The sequence below is a fragment of the Lepidochelys kempii genome, chromosome 2 (assembly GCF_965140265.1).
Source record: "Lepidochelys kempii isolate rLepKem1 chromosome 2, rLepKem1.hap2, whole genome shotgun sequence".
In the NCBI taxonomy this organism is placed as follows: domain Eukaryota; kingdom Metazoa; phylum Chordata; order Testudines; family Cheloniidae; genus Lepidochelys; species Lepidochelys kempii.
In genome coordinates this window covers 256,557,957-256,578,909 of record NC_133257.1, presented here as the reverse complement: position 1 = coordinate 256,578,909, position 20,953 = coordinate 256,557,957, and the positions used below count along the sequence as shown (strand labels likewise).

The window sequence follows — 20,953 nt, the reverse complement described above, 5'->3', positions numbered from 1 at the left end:
GTGTAGATATAGCCTTAGGCCAGTGACCCAAGAGCGCGTGTTGAACCAGCCACTTATCACCCTGCGGGTACAGCTGAGTTTTAGGCAGCTGCTTTTTTCCCCTTGGGGAACTTGCAACCAACAGCCTCTTTAAAATAAAGTGGTTTTATTTAGTGGCTGGAACAAAGCATTAGAGAAAAAAGGAGTTTAAAACAAAAAACAGCTGACACAGACATTTAATCTAATCTTACACTTCACTACAAGCTAAATTAGATAGAGCTGAAGTTACAAGAACAGAATAGAACAAATTAATATTCTCCTAGCCAGCCCAGATCTTCCTGTATGTATGTGGGAGTTTCAATCTGGCTCTCTCCCTGTTCAAATTGGTTTTCTCTGGTCAGCAGGAGCATCCGGTAGGGCCTATCCAGGAGGCTGTCCCATGACAGCTGCTCCACTATTTGGCCAATTAGACCCATTCAGTCTCAATGGGTTTAAATCATGGGCCTAATGACCATATCTCTCCTGTGGATGAGCATGTTGGAACTGTCTGATCCCCTTTATTAGTCTAACACACCATCTTAGAAGTCAATCACATTTGGTTACAGATCAAAATAGGCATTTAATGAAGCCACTTATGGCCCTATATTGTCACAGTTACGTACCTAGCATCAGAAGAAAGGACTTGTAAGTAATAGAAATTCAGATTCTTTGACTAGCAGTTTTGAAGGTGACTCAAAATTTGAAAAGTTGCACAACCTTTAGGCATCTTGAGCCTGATTTTCAGAGGAGCTGAGCAGGGCAGCTCCCAGTAATGGCAGCTGCATTGTGAATGCTCAGCACTTCTGAGATTCAGGCTTAAGGTGTTTCAGTCAGACACCGAAAAACACAAGCAGCCCAAATAAGAGGCCACTTTTGAAAGTGTTGAACTTGGTATCTTATGATGTTATGGATCTGTGGGGTTGTTAGTTTGGTGCTTTGCCTGTATGGATTGCATATCAGATGTTTCTCAAATGTTAATTAAAGTTTTTATCACCATCTAATTTGCACTATAGTTTATATTTTAAATGTGGATCTATAGCACATGATGAATGAACTTTAGATTAGGGGCAGCCTTTTCCACCCTTAAAGTCCTAAGTGGAGAGAGAGCATCCCAAATGCATTAGCCATGTATATTTGCTTCTGCTACATGGCATTAGAAATCCTTAAAAGTAAAGGAAAGTGCATTTATTTCAGTATAAAAGCATTAAAACCAATGCAGATACTTGAAAGTGTTTCCAAATTTATTGCCATCACTAAGTGCCATGAACATTTATGTCACTGTATACTGTGAAATATAAATAACAATGTAAAGCTGAATAGAAATCAAGGAAGCCCTGGAAGCATTTTTCTTACAGTATTCTATTACAGCTAAGTAGCTTCTTACCGGAAACCATTTAGCCATACAATTAGTCTCCTTCTTTAAGCTGGAATACTAGTCATATTGTCAAGCATATTCTACAGTAATACTTGAGGATATTTTCAACTATGTCTTTATATGAAAATTATCCCTCTCTTCTGTTTTTGAGTTTTGTTGTCTGCTTTTAAACTTTTTGGAGGATCAGGACATGTTACTGTCTATGTTGAACTTTTATTCCTGAAAATAATTTTTTTGAAAAGTCTATGAGATTCTGATTCTTACTTGCACCATTGTAAATCAGGAGTAACTCCATGGATGTGAATAGAGTTTCATTGGTGTAAGTCAGATCAGAATGAGACCCTGTAGTTTCCAAGCCTAAGTGTTAAGTTTCAAAATGACAGTACCATTGATTTTCTTTTGACTCTAATTAATTTCAGGTGCTCAACCTGTTCCTTGCCTTGCTACTGAGTTCTTTTAGTGCTGACAACCTCTCAGCACCGGATGAAGATGGAGAGATGAACAATCTGCAGCTTGCTTTTGCTCGGATCAACAGGGGGCTTCACTATGTGAAAAACACAACATGGGATTTCTGTTGTAATTTACTTAGGCATCCGAGGACGACAGCTGAAAAGAAGGCAATGATTAAACTTGCTGCCCAGAACACAGGTGTCCTTCACAACTGTGTGAATAGCCATACCACTGCAGGCATTGGTAAAGATGTGGAGAACCACAAAGAGAACCATGCCGACGACGGGACTGACAAAAATGTGCAGAAACTCCCAGTGATTAGTGACAATGATGATTTTCTGACCAACCCTGACCTGTCCATCTGTGTTCCCATTGCTGTGGGGGAATCTGATATTGAAGATCAAGAAGATGATGAGGAGCAGAGCACATTCACAGAAATGGAGCAGGTAGGGAGCTAAAATGTTTGTTTGATGGCAGTAGTTTATTGAGAGGACATCCATTTCCGCATCCAACTCTAGATCCATGGTTCATAATGCAAACATTTAAGACCAAATCCTGCCTTGGATATGTACTTGCCACTCTCATTAACTTCAGTAGAAGTTACATGTGCATATCCAAGGGCAAAATTCAGCCTTTAATAAGGGAATGTCTCCTATCATTGTATGCTTTCTCTATGTCTAAATTAATTATGTTAACAAGAGTAACTAAATTCCCACCCACGTCCAGCCCCAGTTCTCCTTTAGTTCAAATTACAGGAATATTAGAGAGGGCCCTTAGGTTCTCTGACAATTTAAAATGAAATTTTCCATACATGAGGAGGGGAAAGTGGCTTGATTTGGTTTATGTAGCAGAACTTCAGCCCCAAATAGTTCTGGTTAAAGGGTCTGAGCCATGCAAATGCTGATGTGACCATATGTAGGAGCATGTAGTGGCTGATTTAGGAAACACGTTTTCGAGAAAGGCAAAAAATGAGTTAGTAACATGCCTTAGTTTGACACTGTAAACTTACTTATTCTACAGACCTCTTAATAGAGCTGGTTGAAAAATTCTGAATGTTTTGAAATTTTGATGAAAAACACATAAAAATCATTCCCAACAAATCCCCGCCCGCCCACACACACACTTTTTGAACCACTCTACCTCTCTGTTTCATGGATCACAATTAATCATGTTGCAGCCAATGCCGTTAGCTCTGATCCAGCACCCACTGAGGTAAATGGAAACCCATGGATTTCAGTGGGCCCTTTGCATCAAGCTGAAATTCTTTTGGGTCTCAGAGATGTAAGGAAGAATGTTCAGACACAAGCACTATCCTTAGAGAGGTGTTATGTGAAGAAAACATAACCAAAGAACCATGTAGAGAGTCACAAATAGATAAATGTTAACTTCTAATGCTTCACTATGGGGAAGCTTATTACACTCTGTCACCAGCCAGTATTGCCATATTGATTGATGAGCTGATAAAAGAGAAGATGGGGAATTAGAACTCTAAATGTTATCAAGCCACGTCATCCAAATAGACACCAGCACAATGAAATGTGCAGTCAGAAAATATTTGGAAATATCTTAAAGGGTTGTTTTTCTTTTACTTTATTTAAGGGACGTGTATTAAAATAACCAGTTTCAGTGAAGGTGGCATGGAAAGTAAAGTAAATTAAATCGAAACCTGAGTGTGACTACTTGCTGTTTTGGCTTTGTGCATTTTCGCTTTATTCTTAACAGCAGATGTGTTGTTTAAGCTTTGATAGGTCCTGTCAGTTGCTCCCTAGTTCTAGCTAAAAGAAGGCAAGTAAGCATACATAAAACATATATGTGATAGTTGCTAAATAGAATGATTGCTACTGACAATGTTTGTGTTCTCTTTGACATCTTTTCTCCCTCCCCCATAATAGTTGAATATGGGCAGAGTACCATGTAAGGTAAACCCCTTGTAAGGTAAACCCTGTATACAGTGGCTTAGAGTATGATGGCTTTGTTATGATTGATTAATCTGACATTATTGATTGGCTGAAATTCATATTATTTTTCTGGAGACAGAATCTATTTCTAGCTGAGATTTGAAAAAAAAGTTTCTTGTCTTTCTACATCAGTTCAAGGCAGGGGGTTTGTGGTACATTGTTAAATACTCTTGTTTGCTCATCAGAACAAAAAAGCATGCGTTCATTGACGCTTCACCTAGAAATATGTCTAGTACTATATGCCATGCTTTTCAAACTAATAAATAATAGTGGGTACAGTTAAAACTTAAAATCTAGTCTCTTCTCATTGGAGCTTGCTGAAGTTTCACAACAGGATCTAAGGAAAAAGTTCAAAAACACTGATTTCCAGTCTAGTAAGACTGCACTGCATTTTTACACATTCATGTAGCTGTTGATCTCTCTCTCATAGGTAGGTACTAGCTCATTTCATGTTATTGTTGCAAGAAAATGTAGAATCAGAATTTTACTGATACGTATTAGACCTGGATGGAAAACAGAATTTCCATCCTGCAGGAAATTTTGATAGAAAGTTGTTTACATCCCGAATTGGGATGAAAAGTCAACGTTTTTGCGGAATGGAAATTCTGAAAAATTTCTATTGAGAAACATCAAAATGTCCTTATTGAACCCTTAAGGAAAAAATGCATCATAAAAATGTGAATAATAGTGAGGAATCAGTTAAGAACATCTTACTACATGCCCAAAATGCCAGAATACCGCAATCAAGGAAGAAGGCCATTTTGGTTAAAAAAAAAAACAAACAAAAAACCTGACCTGCTTTAGAGGTGAACTTACGGTAACTTTAATACACACACACACACACACACACACATATATATATATAATGAAAAAGAAAGGGGAAGTTGATAGTAATTAATATAAATGAGAAGTTAGGAATTGCAGAATATTGATAAGGGAACCCAGGGGACACAAGGAGAAATCTATGACTAGCTGAGTTAAAGACAATAACAAGGAGTTTTTAAAGTATATTGGGAACAAAAAGTATCCTGACAATGGCATTGGTCCATTACTAGATAGAAATGGTCGAATTATCAATAATAATGCAGAAAAGGCAGAAATGTTCAATAAATATTTCTGTTCTGTATTTGGGGAAAAATAGATGATCATCATATGGTAATGATAACATTCTTTGCATTCCACTAGTATCTCTAGAGAACATTAAACAGAAACTACTAAAGTTGGACATTTTTTAAATCAGTAGGTCCTGATAACTTGCAGCCAAGAATTTTAAAATTGCTGGTTGAGGAGCTCACTGGACCATTAATGTTAATTTTCAGTTAGTTTTGGAGCACTTAGTTCCAGAAGACTGGAAGAAAGCCAATGTACTGATTTTTTAAAAGGGTAACTGGAATGACCTTGGTAACTATAGGCCTGTCAGCCTGACATTGATCCTGGGCAAGATAATGGAGAAGCTGATATGGGACCCAATTAATAAAGAATTAAAGGGGGGTAATATAATTAATGCTAATCAACATGGGTTTATGGAAAATAGATCCTGTCAAACTAACTTGATATCTTTTTATTTTTATGAGATTACAAGTTTGGTTGATAAAGATAGAAGTGTTGCCATAATATACTTAGACTTCTGTAAACTAGCACAATATATATTTTACATGGCACACATTAAATGGGTAAAAACTGGCAAACTGTTAGGTTTCAATATATTGAAAAGGGGAATTGTTGTTAAGCAGGTGTGTTTCTAGTGGGGTCCCTCAAGAATTGGTTCTTGGCCCTATGCTTTTTAATATTTTTATCAGTGAGTTGGAAGATAACATAAATTATTACTGATAACATTTACAGATGAAACACAAATTGGTGGAGTGGTAAATAATGAAGAGAACAGGTCATTGATACAGAGCAGGGTTTCAACATAACTGATCGCTTCATAAGCTGGGTGCAAGCCAACTATGAGTTCTTATATGGCTAAATGTAAATGGATACATGTGGGAACAAAGAATGTAGACCATACTTACAGAATGGGGGACTCTATCCTGGGAAGTAATGACTCTGAAAAAGATTTGGGGGTTGTGGTAGATAATCTGCTGAAAGTGAGCTCCCAGTGTGATACTGTGGCCAAAAGAAGTAATGTGATTACATAAACAGGAGAATCTCGAATAGGAGTAGAGAAGTTATAGAGTAGAGAAGTTTCAGAGTAACAGCTGTGTTGGTCTGTATTCGCAAAAAAAAAAGGAGTACTTGTGGCACCTTAGAGACTAACCAATTTATTTGAGCATAAACTTTGGTGAGCTACAGCTCACTTCATCGGATGCATATTGTGGAAAGTGTATAAAAAGATCTACACTTTCCACAGTATGTATCCGATGAAGTGAGCTGTAGCTCACAAAAGCTTATGCTCAAATAAATTGGTTAGTCTCTAAGGTGCCATTGAGTTGAGAAGTTATAGAGAAGTTATATAGGTTATAGAGAAGTTATATAGTTATAGAGTAGAGAAGTTATATAGGACCCGTCGCCCCTAACTGCCCCCTGCCCTTAACTGCCCCCCACCACCCCATTCAACCCCCCTCTCCTTCCTGATTGCCCCCCTGGGACCCTTACCCCATCCACCCCCCAACTCCCTGTCCCCTGACCGCCCCCCGCTGCCCCATCCAACCCCTCCTCTCCTTCCTGACTGCCCTCCCAGGACTCCTGCCCCATTCAACCCCCATTCCCCGCCCTCTGACCGCCCCGACTCCTATCCATGCCCCCTGACCACCCCGCGAACTCCCCTGTCCTCTATCCAACCCCCACTCTGCTCCCTGCCCCCTTACCGCGCTGCCTGGAGCACCGGTGGCTGGCGGCGCAGCTGCACCAGGACAAGCAGCCGCACTGCGTAGCACAGAGCACTGGGTCAGGCCGGGCTCTGCAGCCCTGCCACCCAGACCATTGTGTGGCTGCGGGGGTGGAGGAACAGCCTCCCAGGCCAGAAGCTCAGGGGCCGGGCAGGATGGTCCTATTTCACTATTGGTCAAGAATAAAATCCTGGCATTTCCTGCCTGTGAACATAATTTTTTATTGGAAAAAATCCAAATCTACCTTAGGACAATATGCAAAAATTTTTACAGAGGAATTATGCAAGTTTGTGGAGAAATGAGCTTTCGATGATGATTTGACAGGTTTTTTGAATGTCATAGAATCATAGAAGATTAGGGTTGGAAGAGACCTCAGGAGGTCATCTAGTCCAGCCCCATGCTCAAAGCAAGACCAACCCCAACTAATTCATCCCAGTCAGGGCTTTGTCAAGCTGGGCCTTAAAAACCTCTAAGGATGGAGATTCCACCACCTACGTAAGTAACCCCTTCCAGTGTTTCACTACCCTCCTAGTGAAACAGTTTTTCCTGATATCCAACCTAGACCTTCCCCACTGCAACTTGAGACCATTGCTCCTTGTTCTGTCATCTGCCACCACTGAGAACAGCCTAGCTCCATCCTCTTTGGAACCCCCCTTTGGGTAGTTGAAGGCTGCTATCAAATCCCCCCTCACTCTTCTCTTCTGCAAACTAAATAAGCCCAGTTCCCTCAGCCTCTCCTCATAAGTCATGTGCCCCAGCCCCCTAATAGTTTTCGTTGCCCTCCGCTGGACTCTCTCCAATTTATCCACATCCTTTCTGTAGTGGGGGGCCCAAAACTGGATGCAGTACTCCAGATATGGCCTCACTAGTGCTGAATCGAGGAGAATCATCACTTCCCTCGATCCACTGGCAACGCTCCTACTAATGCAGCCCAATATGCCAAGGGCACACTGTTGACTCATATCCAGCTTCTCATCCACTGTAATCCCCAGGTCCTTTTCTACAGAACTGCCGCTTAGCCAGTCCATCCCTAGCCTGTAGCAGTACAAGGGATTCTTCCTTCCTAAGTGCAGGACTCTGCATTTGTCCTTGTTGAACCTCATCAGATTCCTTTTGGCCCAATCCTCCAATTTGTCTAAGTCACTCTGGACCCTATCTCTACCCTCCAGCATATCTACTTCTTCCCCACAGCTTAATGTAATTCGCAAACTTGCTGAGGGTGCAATCCATCCCATCATCATCATGAAGATGTTGAACAAAACCGGCCCCAGGACCAACCCCTGGGGCACTCCGCTTGATACTAGCTGCCAACTAGACATTGAGCCATTGATCACTACCCGTTGAGCCCGACGATCTTGCTAGTTTTCTATCCACCTTATAGTCCATTCATCCAATCCATACTTCTTTAACTTGCTGGCAAGATTACTGTGGGAGACCATATCAAAATCTTTACTGAAGTCAAGGTATATCATGTCCACCACTTTTCCCATATCCACAGAGCCAGTTAGCTCATCATAGAAGGCAATCAAGTTGGTCAGGCATGACTTGCCTTTGGTGAATCCATGCTGACTGTTCCTGATCACCTTCCTCTCCTCCAAGTGCTTCAAAATGGATTCCTGGAGGACCTGCTCCATGATTTTTTCAGGGATTGAGGTGAGGCTGGCCGGTCTCTAGTTCCCCAGATTCTCCTTCTTTCCTTTTTTAAAGACAGGCACTATATTTGCCTTTTTCCAGTCATCTGGGACCTTCCCTGATTGCCATGAGTTTTCAGAGATAATGGCCAATGGCTCTGCAATCACATCAGCCAACTCCCTCAGCACCCTTGGATGCATTGCATCCGGCCCCATGCACTTGTGCCTGTACAGCTTTTCTAAATAGTCTTTAACCTGTTCTTTCACTACTGAGGGCTGCTCACCTCCTCCCCATACTGTGCTGCCCAATGCAGCAGTCTGGGAGCTGACCTTGTCTGTGAAGACCGAAGCAAAAAAAAGCATTGAATACTTCAGCTTTTTCCACATCATCTGTCACTAGGTTGCCTCCCCCATTCAGTAAGGGTCCCACACTTTCCCATAACTTCTTCTTGTTGCTAACATACATGTAGAAATCTTTCTTGTTACATTTCACACTCCTTGCTAGCTGCAACTCCGATTGTTCTTTGGCCTTCCTGATTACATCCCTGCATGCTCGAGCAATATTTTTATACTCCTCCCTAGTCATCTGTCCAAGTTTCCACTTCTTGTAAGCTTCCTTTTTGTGTTTAAACTCACTGAAGATTTCTCTGTTAAGCCAAGCTGGTCGCCTGCCATATTTACTGTTCTTTCTGCACATTGGGATGGTTTGTTCCTTCACCCTCAATAAGCCTTCTTTAAAATACAGCCAGCAATCCTGGACTCCTTTCTCCATTATATTAGCCTCCCAGGAGATCCTGCTCATCAGTTCCCTGAGGGGGTCAAAGTCTGCTTTTCTGAAGTCCAGGGTCCATATTCTGCTCTCTCCTTTCTTCTTTTTGTCAGAATCCTGAACTCGACCAACTCATGGTCACTGCTGCTCAGGTTGCCACCCACTTCTACTTCCCCTACCAATTCTTCCCTGTTTGTGAGCAGCAGGTCAAGAGGAGCATGGCCCCTAGTTGGTTCCTCCCGCACTTGCACCAGGAAGTTGTCCCTAACACTCTCCAAAAACTTCCTGGATTGTCTGTGCACTGCTGTATTGTTTTCCCAGCAGATGTTAGGTGATTGAAGTCCCCCATAAGAAACAGGGCCTGTGATCTGGAAACTTCTGTTAGTTGTCTGAAGAAAGCCTCGTCTACCTCATCCTCCTGGTCTGGTGGTCTATAGCAGATGCCCACCACGACATCACCCTTGTTGCTCTTAACCCAAAGAGACTCAATGGGCTTTTCTCCAGTTTCATACAGAGCTCTGAGTAATCATACTGCTCTCTTATACACAGTGCAACTCCTCCCCCTTTTCTCCCCTGCCTGTCCTTCCTGAACAGTTTATATCCATCCATGACAGTGCTCCAGTCATGTGAGTTACCCCACCAAGTGTAAATTACCATTTACTTTTATTCAAATAGTGAATAATTGGCACTAAAACCATTTCATTTTACGCTGAACTCAGTTATATAGATATAGTACAGAGGTATTGACTCGTTTAAATTGGTCTCTGTGGGACAGTTCCTCAGCTGGTGTAATTCAGCATAACTCAATTTACCCCAGCTGTGGATTTGGCTCTGCATCTGTAGGAAACACTCATTTCCAAGTCAGAGGCATTCTATGTTTATTTCCTCAAAACACTAATAAATCACCTTTGCACAGGTGTAACTAATGACATATGGTGCAAAACAGTGGAGAAGCAGGCGCATGTCTGGTTTTGACAGTGCCTGTTCCAGCTCCGTATGCTGTGTTAACCCACAAAAAATATCTTGTTCACAACACAGGTTACTGAAGAGGAAGAGGAAATGGTATGACTTGGGGTTTAGTATTCAAGCCTCATTCACGGGATTGATAGTATCAGGCATTATAACTGTGATAACTTCATTTTTCTGACAAACCTATCAGAAGCTGGGAAATAAGCTTCCCCATTCATGTTGCACTTTTAAAGCTTTGATCATGTTACACTCCCAGATTCCACACTACTCCTTATCCCAGCAAATGTCTGTGTTGCCATGATAACCACAGTAAATCGTGCAAAGGGAAATCAAGAGAAATGCAAATGCAATTTACGTGAGTGCATCGAAAGACCCACAGTTATGGCTAAATATCTCTTTGCATTGAGGGCATTATATACAAATGAAACAAGAGTTCCTTGGGGGAGTTCGTTATGCATTCAAATCTATTCTAACTTTTCCCTAACTTTAATCCATTTTTATATATTTAAGAATTTTAGAATGGGTGGGGAGAATGATTGTGTGCTTGTGTGTCTGAAGAAGGATGCTTAGAGAAAAAAATGTCTCCCTCTTCACTTGAAAGATGCTGGTTGAAGAGGGATTTAGTGGTCACAGTTTGGCAGAGTTGCTAGAACCTTGCTTTATTTTCTCCTGTTAGTGGATTTTATTGTTGTTGCCTGGGAGAGGAGGTAAAGGAAGTGTCTACATCAGCATTTATCAAAAGAAAAGGAGTACTTGTGGCACCTTAGAGACTAACCAATTTATTTGAGCATAAGCTTTCGTGAGCTACAGCTCACTTCATCGGATGCATCGCTGTAGCTCACGAAAGCTTATGCTCAAATAAATTGTTTAGTCTCTAAGGTGCCACAAGTACTCCTTTTCTTTTTGCGAATACAGACTAACACGGCTGTTACTCTGAAACCTAGCATTTATTAATGAACATTCCTGTCTGACACCCATGACAAGGAAGCCCTCAGATCTGCCCACTCATTGCATCCCATGGGGCTTCCAGCAGTGAAGTAGAGTGTCTGCAGCAGAGTCACTGGAGATGTGCATTGGGGAGGGGGTGGGGGGGGAAGCAATTTTGATTCATCTCGTAAAATGTTGAGTGCAAGAAGAGATTTTTCTCTACATACAGGAGACATTTAAAATTTCCTCTCTGTGAAGCCAATTGCCACTGTGATTAACCTATTATAATGTGGAAAGTTTAGAATTTTGACATACTTGTCTTAGAAGTAAACACCTCATTTACTTCTGTGCTTCCCAAGTGCATTATTAAAAGTATTAACACAGTGGGCCAAATCTTGTAGTCCTTTTCCAGGCAAAGCATCTATTAAAGACATCGGACTATACTCTGTTCAACGTACGTTGGTGAAAATCCAGTGTCAGCTGGCGTAATTGAGAGGCTAATGACACTTTGCTTAAATCAGGACTGCAAGATTGGATGCAACATTGCTAGAGAGTAGGTATTTTTTGGTGCAGTCCAATCCTCCTGTCTTCCAGAGCCTTCACATCAAGGGTGAATATCGGAATACTCTGCTGGAAAGGACAAAAAAAGCCTCTTTCAAGAAAGCCTTCGCAGTTAAGTAAAACTGCACCCATGTTGTTAAGTGTGGCATCCTGAAAGTTCAAATATTACGAAACCCTTCTACAACTGTATTTTCTATTCAATGTATTAGGAAAAGTTTTCATTTCAATTGGCATTTCTATTATCTCAGCCAATGCTGGCAGCAGCCATCTTGCTGAAAGGTACCAATTTGTGACACTCTCAGTTTGAGAACCTGTAATAACCTAGTACACCTGCGACACCTTAATCTCCCTTTTGTAACTGAGATGCACTGACAGTAAAGTAATATGGAAGAGACATGCTTGTAGCCTACGCATATGGCAGAGAAAGAAAACAAAAATCTGCACAGATTCTATAACGAAACAGGTTTCAGAGTAACAGCCGTGTTAGTCTGTATTCGCAAAAAGAAAAGGAGTACTTGTGGCACCTTAGAGACTAACCAATTTATTTGAGCATGAGCTTTCGTGAAAGCTCATGCTCAAATAAATTGGTTAGTCTCTAAGGTGCCACAAGTATTCCTTTTCTTATAATGAAACAGAAAATGACAGGTAGAACTTAAGTCCAGAAAATTTGGTTGTGTAGGAGATGCCCGCTCCCCATCGAAATTTAATGGAGCTGTCTTTCTGTCATGTATTTTTAGGTGCCAGTCATTGTAGCATTCCCACCCAGCGCTTTAAGAGACAGAGACAGAGACAAAACCCCCCACTCCTCATTAGTTTAACCCTATGATGGGAGCAAGAATCATCATAGTAAGTCATCTGTTTATTCTCCCAGATACACTTGGTGTCCAATTGTCCATGTATGAAAGATTATTCCAGTACCTTTGAAACAGAGAAGTCCAAATACTGATTGTCCTCTGAGGAATAAAAAAGCGTTTCCATATAATTCAACTATTTTAATCTGCGTTTTGTGATGCAGCACAGTAGTGTCACAATGAGTATCTGGTTGCATTCTTTTCAGATTGTCTTTTCAAGCACTAATTTTGGCTCCCTGAAGGATTAAATCATAGAAATCATTTTCTAAACCTCTGTAAAGTCCGTTCAGAGCCCGAAGAATGAACACCTTAATACACGTGACATCAAAACTCACGGTGCTGAAATAATGGGAGGAGATCAAGGAGACATTAAATTGTTCCACCATCTTAATCTGCAAAATGCAGCCATCTCACTAACAAGACCATATAGGAAATTACCTTAAACTTACCATGTTAAAAGGTTTTAGAAATCAAAATGGGCCTGATCAATGCCCCTTCTACAGCCCCTTTTGCACCACTCCACATGCTACCTGGGGTTCTTCTTCAACTTTGACCCTACGGCTCCCTCCAGCAGAGAGTGCAGCATCTGAAACAGTGTCTCTGCAATACTCTTATACTAAATCTACTCTGCATGCTTCTCTTGGCAGTTTGTAGACTATGTATTCAGACTATGACACCCTAGAACAGGTTGGAGTAGCCATGTAGATGGTGAGGCATTCTTAGGTGAGTAGAGTACAGACAAATCGCACCTGAGTTCATCCCTACACAGGTCTCTACTCATCCAGGCGGTGCCTTCGCACCTACACTGCTGCTTTCAGCCATGTAGTGTCATATTGCCTGTCACAGGCAAAGACTATAGCAGGGGGAAGGCAGCTGGGAAATGGTCCACCCAGCTCCCCATTGCTAGAGCCCCGCTGTGGCTGCTTTGTGTCACCCTGATTTTGCAAAGAAACTGAAAAGCCAACAGCTCGAGCCACCTGAGGATTGAATCTCACCTGAATGGGGAGATCCTTACATAGCATCAAATTGCTGTAGCTGCTGCTAGGCCATCTCATCCCAGGATGTGGTATCTGGTGCAGGGAGTGTTGTTTGAGGAAAGGTGGCATACCTTTGCCCATTCCCCTGGGATCCTGCACAGTTCCACCAGGGCCTGGTTTTGCTGTCTTCCTAGTTTCTTGTCTGTGTAACTGCACTGACTCCAATGGTGTAACATAATACCTGATTTACCCTGGTGTCAGAATCAATCCTATTGACTTCTTGGGAACTGAGCTGCTAATGCCAGTATTGTACTGAGTCCACCCAGAATCCCAAATTGGTGTAAGTCACACTCATTTTTCACACCCTCTGAATACCAAATTGGTCCAGGTGACTCTACTTTGCTACTTACATTCATTTTCTGACCCATGATTTTCCCTTTACACCTGTGGCTAGATCCTACTATAAGTTGCATGAGGGCAACTCCCATTGAAGTCAGTGGAAGTTTCATAGGTCCCCAGTGTCTAATTTACATTACTGTTTATGACATCAATAGAGCTGGCTGGAAACCAGAATTTCCATTCCCCAGGAAATTCTGACATTTTGAGTCAAAAATTCCCATGAAACAAGGTGGGTGAAGTAATGTCTTTTATTGGACCAGCTTCTGCTGAGAGAAGCTTTGGAACTTACACAGAGCCCTTCTTCAGGTCTTGTAACTATCAATGTGTTTTGTTTTGCTAATGTGGAAACAAAATATAATATAATAATATATAATATTAAAAATAATATTTAATATAATAAAAAGGTTGAAACAAAATGAAACTCTAATGTCAAAGCAAAACATTTTGACATTATCAAAATGAAATGAGAATGCAGAACTTTTCATCAAAATTGATGCATTCCCACAACCCATTTCAATTTTGATGAAAAACTGTTCCATCAGAAGAGTTTGGACCAGCTCTAGTCATCAGCTTTGAATCTAAATGTAAAGGGGCACGAGTTGATGTAAACTTACCAGCTGAGGAAAAATGCCTGGAAAGATAGGTGCAAGCAAATTAGTGTGTCTTCGAGGAATAATTTGAACTTAATTGGCAAATATTAAACAACATAATCTTTACATTTGTTTTCACATTCACATATGTGTAGAAATTTAGATTTGTTACATCAGTTTTCATCAAGACACAGCAGACAGAACTATAAGACTTGCTGTCAATCTCTTCATTGATTAGAGCAGTCACACTGCTAACAAAGGTTTTAGGGTGCTCATTTAGTATAAGATGCCTGGAAATCTATTTCTCCATAGCATAATGCCTAAGATCCATGAAACACTGGAGGGCAATTAAAAAAAAAAAAAGAATGGCACTGAAAGAACTGATATCAGGCATAGCTGACTTGACAACATGCATTTGGAGAGAATGCTTTGGATTCTTTGACCATGGGATTGTGTTCCAAGAAGGAGGAGTGCTAGGTAGAGACGGGCTTCACCTAACGAAGAGGGGGAAGAGCATCTTTGCAAGCAGGCTGGCTAACCTAGTGAGGAGGGCTTTAAACTAGGTTCACTGTGGGAAGGAGACCAAAGCCCTGAGGTAAGTGGGGAAGTGGGATGCCAGAAGGAAGCATGAGCAGGAGAGCACAAGAGGGGAAGGCTCCTGCCTCATACTGAGAAAGCGGGATGATCAGTGAATTATCTTAAATGCCTATACAGAAATACAAGAAGCTGAGAAACAAGCAGGGAGAACTGGAAGTCCAGGTGCAGTCAAGGAATTATGATATGATTGGAATAACAGAGACTTGGTGGGATAACTCACATGACTGGAGTACTGTCATGGATGGATATAAACTGTTCAGAAAGGACAAACAGGGCAGAAAAGGTGGGGAAGTTGCATTGTATGTAAGAGAGCAGCATGACTGCTCAGAGCTCTGGTATGAAAGTGCAGAAAAACCTGAGAGTCTCTGGATTAAGTTTAGAAGTGTGAGCAACAAGGGTGATGTCGTGGTGGGAGTCTGCTATAGACCAGCGGACCAGCGGGATGAGGTGGATGAGGCTTTCGTTCAGCAACTAACGGAAGTTACTAGATCGCAGGCCCTGGTTCTCATGGGAGACTTCAGTTACCCAGATATCTGCTGGGAGAGCAATACAGTGGTGCACAGACAATCCAAGAAGTTTTTGGAAAGTGTAGGGGACAATTTCCTGGTGCAAGTGCTGGAGGAACCAACTAGGGGCAGAGCTCTTCTTGACCTGCTGCTCACAAACCGGGAAGAATTAGTAGGGGAAGCAAAACTGGAGGAGAACCTGGGAGGCAGTGACCATGAGATGGTCGAGTTCAGGATCCTAACAAAGGGAAGAAAGGAGAGCAGCAGAATACGGACCCTTGACTTCAGAAAAGCAGACTTTGACTCCCTGAGGGAACTGATGGGCAGGATCCCCTGGAAGAACAACATGAGGGAGAAAGGAGTCCAGGAGAGCTGGCTGTATTTTAAAGAATCCTTATTGAGGTTACAGGAACAAACCATCCCAATGTGTAGAAAGAATAGTAAGTATGGCAGGCGACCAGCTTGGCTTAACAGTAAAATCCTTGCTGATCTTAAACACAAAAAAGAAGCTTACGTGAAGTGGAAGGTTGGACAAATGACCAAGGACGAGTATAAACATCTTGCTCAGCCATGCAGGAGTGAAATCAGGAAGGCCAAATCATACTTGGAGTTGCAGCTAGCAAGAGATGTTAAGAGTAACAAGAAGGGTTTCTTCAGGTATGTTAGCAACAAGAAGAAAGTCAAGGAAAGTGTGGGCCCCTTACTGAATGAGGGAGGCAACCTAGTGACAGAGGATGTGGAAAGAGCTAATGTACTCAATGCTTTTTTTTTTGCCTCTGCCTTCACGAACAAGGTCAGCTCCCAGGCGACTGCATAGGAAGCACAGCATGGGAAGGAGGCTACTAGCCCTCTGTGGAGAAAGAAGTGGTTTGGGACTATTTAGAAAAGCTGGATGAGCACAAGTCCATAGGGCTGGATGCGCTGCATCTGAGAGTGCTAAAGGAGTTGCTGGATGTGATTGCAGAGCTATTGGTCATTAACTTTGAAAACTCATGGTGATTGGGGGAAGTCCCAGACAACTGGATAACGGCTAATGTAGTGCCCATCTTTAAAAAAGGGAAGAAGGAGGATCTGGGGAACTACAGGCCAGTCAGCCTCACCTCAGTCCCTGGAAAAAATCATGGAGCAGGTCCTCAAGGAATCAATTCTGAAGCACTTAGAGGAGAGGAAAGTGACCAGGAACAGTCAGCATGGATTCACCAAGGGCAAGTCATGACTGACTAATCTAATTGTCTTCTGTTATGAGATAACTGGCTCGGTGGATGAGGGGAAAGCAATGGATGTGTTATTCCTTGACTTTAGCAAAATTTTTGATGCGGTCTCCCACAGTATTCTTGCCAGCAAGTTAAAGAAGTATGGGGCTGGATGAATGGACTCTAAGGTGGATAGAAAGCTGGCTAGATCGTCGGGCTCAACGGGTAGTGATCAATGGCTCCATGTCTAGTTGGCAGGCAGTATCTAGTGGAGTGCCCCAAGGGTCAGTCCTGGGGCCGGTTTTGTTCAATATCTTCATTAATGATCTGGAGGATAGCGTGGACTGCATCGTCAGCAAGTTTGCAGATGACACTGCGAGGAGGGATAGATACATTGGAGGGTAGGGATAGGATATAGAAGGACCTAGACAAATTAGAGGATTGGGCCAAAAGAAATCTGATGAGGTTCAACAAAGACAAGTGCAGAGTCCTGCACTTAGGACGGAAAAATCCAATGCACCGCAACAGACTAGGGACCGAATGGCTGGGCAGCAGTTCTGCAGAAAAGGATCTAGTGGTTACAGTAGACGAGAAGCTGGATATGAGTCAACAGTGTGCTCTTGTTGCCAAGAAGGCCAATGGCATTTTGGGATGTATAAGTAGGGGCATTGCCAGCAGATCGAGGGACATGATCGTTCCCCTCTATTCAACATTGGTGTGGCCTCATCTGGAATACTGGGTCCAGTTTTGGGCCCCACACTACAAGAAGGATGTGGAAAAATTGGAAAATGTCCAGCGGAGGGCAACAAAAATGATCAGGGTACTGGAGCACATGACTTATGAGGAGAGACTGAGGGAACTGGGATTGTTTAGTCTGCAGAAGAGAAGAATGGGGGGGATTTGATAGCTGCTTTCAACTACCTGAAAGGGGGTTCCAAAGAGGATGGATCCAGACTGTACTCAGTGGTAGCAGATGACAGAACAAGGAGTAACGGTCTCAAGTTGTAGTAGGGGAGGTTTAGGTTGAATATTAAGAAAAACTTTTTCACTAGGAGGATGGTGAAACACTGGAATGCATTACCAAGGGAGGTGGTGGAATCTCCTTCCCTTGAGGTTTTTAAGGTCTGGCTTGACAAAGCCTTGGCTGGGATGATTTAGTTGGGGATTGGCCCTTCTTTGATCGGGGGTTGGACTAGATGACCTCCTGAGATCCCTTCCAACCCTGATATTCTATGATTCTACCATTTATTTGGGCAAGTGCTCAGATCTTGGACTACATGTCAGTCACGGTCTACTGGGTGCCATTTCCTAGTATCCATATCCCCTCCACCCCCCATCAAAATGCTGCCCCGAAATGAGCATTTCTCAGTTTCTCCCTTTGGTAAAAAAGACACTGCAACTCAACATTTTTGGTCCAGTTACAAAATGACTTACTTTCCAGGCCCAGAGAGGTGTGTGTGTGTGTGTGTATGCATGAGAGAGAGAGAGTTTGAAATTGTCATGTCTGATAATAAATCCAAAATATCTAAATTGAAAGTAATGACAACTAAAAGCCAGTCAGATGTTTTGTCATTATTGGATGTCATAGCACGAGGCATTCTTGATGATGACAGAAATATTAAAGCCTTAACTGACTGAAAAATCTGTGGTTATTTCAGTCACTCTCTTAAAGCACATTGTATTTCTAGGTGAACTTTAGAAGTACAACAATCTTCCAGAACTGAAACTTACATTGGAGGAGCCTATTTGTTTGAATTCCCCATATTATATTGTGGAGAGATCCCAATCACTGAAAGAAATATAAAGTGTCTAGTGATTAAACATCAGGATGCAATTTAGCAAAAGGTATTAGTTTGAACTCCGAACAGTGAACACTTATGAAACACTTTCGCTGCCTATTTAAGCCTTTTGAATTGATAACCGGAGAAATTAACTTTGGCAGTGTATCCATTTGCCAAGTTCTCCTATTCAGACTAATTTTAAAACTGAACTCTTAGAAGAATGAAACTATTTGATTATGGACAATGTGCTGCTGGGTGTGGAAAAGGATCTTAGATCAACTAAGACTGAGCGATTAGAATTAATACTCTCTACTTTTCCAGGCCAGAGTTCAAGCTCTTTAAATGTTCTGGATTAATCTGAGCTAGAGCATTGCAAAAGTGTTCTATTTACTTTCCTGAGGGAAGGCATTTGGCAAAGGATCCATATCTTGTGCTATTAGTTCAGCTGTGGCTGGGATGATTGGTACCCTCAGAAGTTTTAGATATGATCTTCTCCAATACCCAAAAACTGAAAAACAATAGGATAGATTCTCAGCTGGACTGACTTCAGCAGAACTATGACAATTTACATCAGCTGAGGATCTGACCAGCTTTAACTGCATTGATGTTTAAGGGCCAGATTCTTATACTCTGGCTCATGCTGACTACTCATGGGGTAAGGTACTGTTCAGTATGAGTAAGTGTATCACAATCTAGCTACAAATATGTGAATTGTCCCAGTGACTTTCAGGAAAAAAAATTGTTTAGAGATGATTTAGTGACCAAATTCTGCCCTCTAATACATGCACCCATGTAGTCAATGGGCCAACTTCTGCCCTTAGCTACACTGGTGTAAATCCAGAGTAAGGACTTAATTGACTTCAGCGGAGTTACTCCAGACACACACCAGTACAACAGAACACTATTGGGTGTCCTGTGCATATTACCTGAGGGCAGAATTTGACCCACTGACTTTACAGATGAGTATTAATTGTGTGCTACATAACAAGCCTACATTTGGAGCTCACCAGCACAGCTCAAAGCTGGTATCTGAGCTGCTTCTTCTGCATCATTTAGCGATATACTTATCTGTTTCTTTTTATAAACCATGTTCCAGCTAAAGTTGTGCATGATGTCATCTTTTTAAAAACCAAATCACATAGAATATATGACCAGCAGTTTCTAATTATGAGTAAATTGTTCCTACTTCCTTTGGGACAGATTGTATCTGGCCTTTGCACAGATGAACAATGGGGAGAGTGGTATATAAGAATTGTTGAACTAGATTAAATTAGTGCTCCATCTACTCTGGTTCCCTTCTCACCAAAAGTCCCCAGTACCAGATGTTTCAGAGGAAGCTACAAGAAACTTTTCAGTGACAGTTATGGGATATCCTGTCCTCAGGGAAAGTTTCCTCATAACCCTGAATCATGAGGGATTATATCACTTCCAAAGCTCATTCTTATTTTTTAATATTTTATTAATATGACTCGGGATACCCTTGTTCTCTCTCTCTCTCTCTCTCTGGGGTTGTGTGTGTCTAATCCATTTTTAAAATCCTGCTGAACTTGACCTTGAGATACCTTGTGGCAATGAGTTCCACAGACTAATTTTGGGTTGTGTAAAAAGTATTCACTTTTATCCACTTCGAATTTTCCACCTCTTAATTTCATTTCATGTTTCCATATTCTTGCAGTGAGACACAGAGAACTGAAGTTCCCAACCTACCTTCCCTAGACCATTCCTTATTTCCTATATTTCCTCCCTCCTTGCTTAGCCCACAGAACAGGCAGGTACAATTACCGTCCAGAGGCTCATTAAAGCACTGGGACTACTCCTTCTATGCTCCCCCAAAGGCACTGAGACCCTCAGAGGGGGTAGGGAGGAAGCAGATCCATGGAATCACAGTGGGAGTAAACTGCATCGCAGAGGGCATAAGCTGGCCCACATAAATGGGTGTGTCAGTGAGCGAGCCTCCCCTCTGTGCTGGTTTCAGAGCGGTAGCCATGTTAGTCTGTATCAGCAAAAAGAACGAGGAGTACTTGTGGCACCTTAGAGACTAACACATTTATTTGGGCATAGCTTTCATGGGCTAAAGCCCACTTTTTCAGATGCATGCAGTGGAAAAGACAATAGGAAGATATATTTATACAGAGAACATGAAAAAACAGGTGTTGCCATACCAACTCTAATGAGACTAATCAATTAAGGTGGGCTATTATCAGCAGGAGGGGAAAAAAACTTTTGTAGTGATAATCAGGATGGCCCATTTCAAACAGTTGACAAGAAGGTATGAGTAACAGTAGGGGGAAAATTAGCATGGGGAAATAGTTTTTACCCTCTGTGCTGGTGAGTTCCAGAAGGTGACATAACACGCCCCAAGGCAGGACTGTGCCTCAAAGCACCATGGCACCCGCAAGCTCTAACTGTTTATTTGTGGTGTGGGAGTGAATTTGTTCCCCTGACTGCAAGATGCGCTGTCTTGGGGTAGCCTTGTGTGTGCAGATGCATAGTTATTCAAGTGGAGTGATGGATTGGATAGTATGTAAGGGAGAAGTAGGAAACCCTTCGATAACGCCTGGGCAACTTAA

General features: G+C 42.0%; 1 protein-coding gene across 5 annotated transcripts in view; it reads left to right on the top strand.

The window, feature by feature from the left end:
• Window positions 1–20,953, top strand: part of LOC140907820 (sodium channel protein type 5 subunit alpha-like) — a 267,714-nt gene that overhangs the window by 150,981 nt on the left and 95,780 nt on the right. For 2 of the 5 annotated variants that reach the window (XM_073334664.1, XM_073334662.1), the window contains exon 16: window positions 1,813–2,289. In XM_073334664.1, the coding sequence (XP_073190765.1) occupies window positions 1,813–2,289 (477 nt within the window). Of the gene's footprint in view, window positions 1–1,812; window positions 2,290–5,978; window positions 5,988–20,953 lie in introns of all 5 variants that reach the window. The other 3 variants (XM_073334667.1, XM_073334666.1, XM_073334665.1) reach the window with 2 other exon arrangements.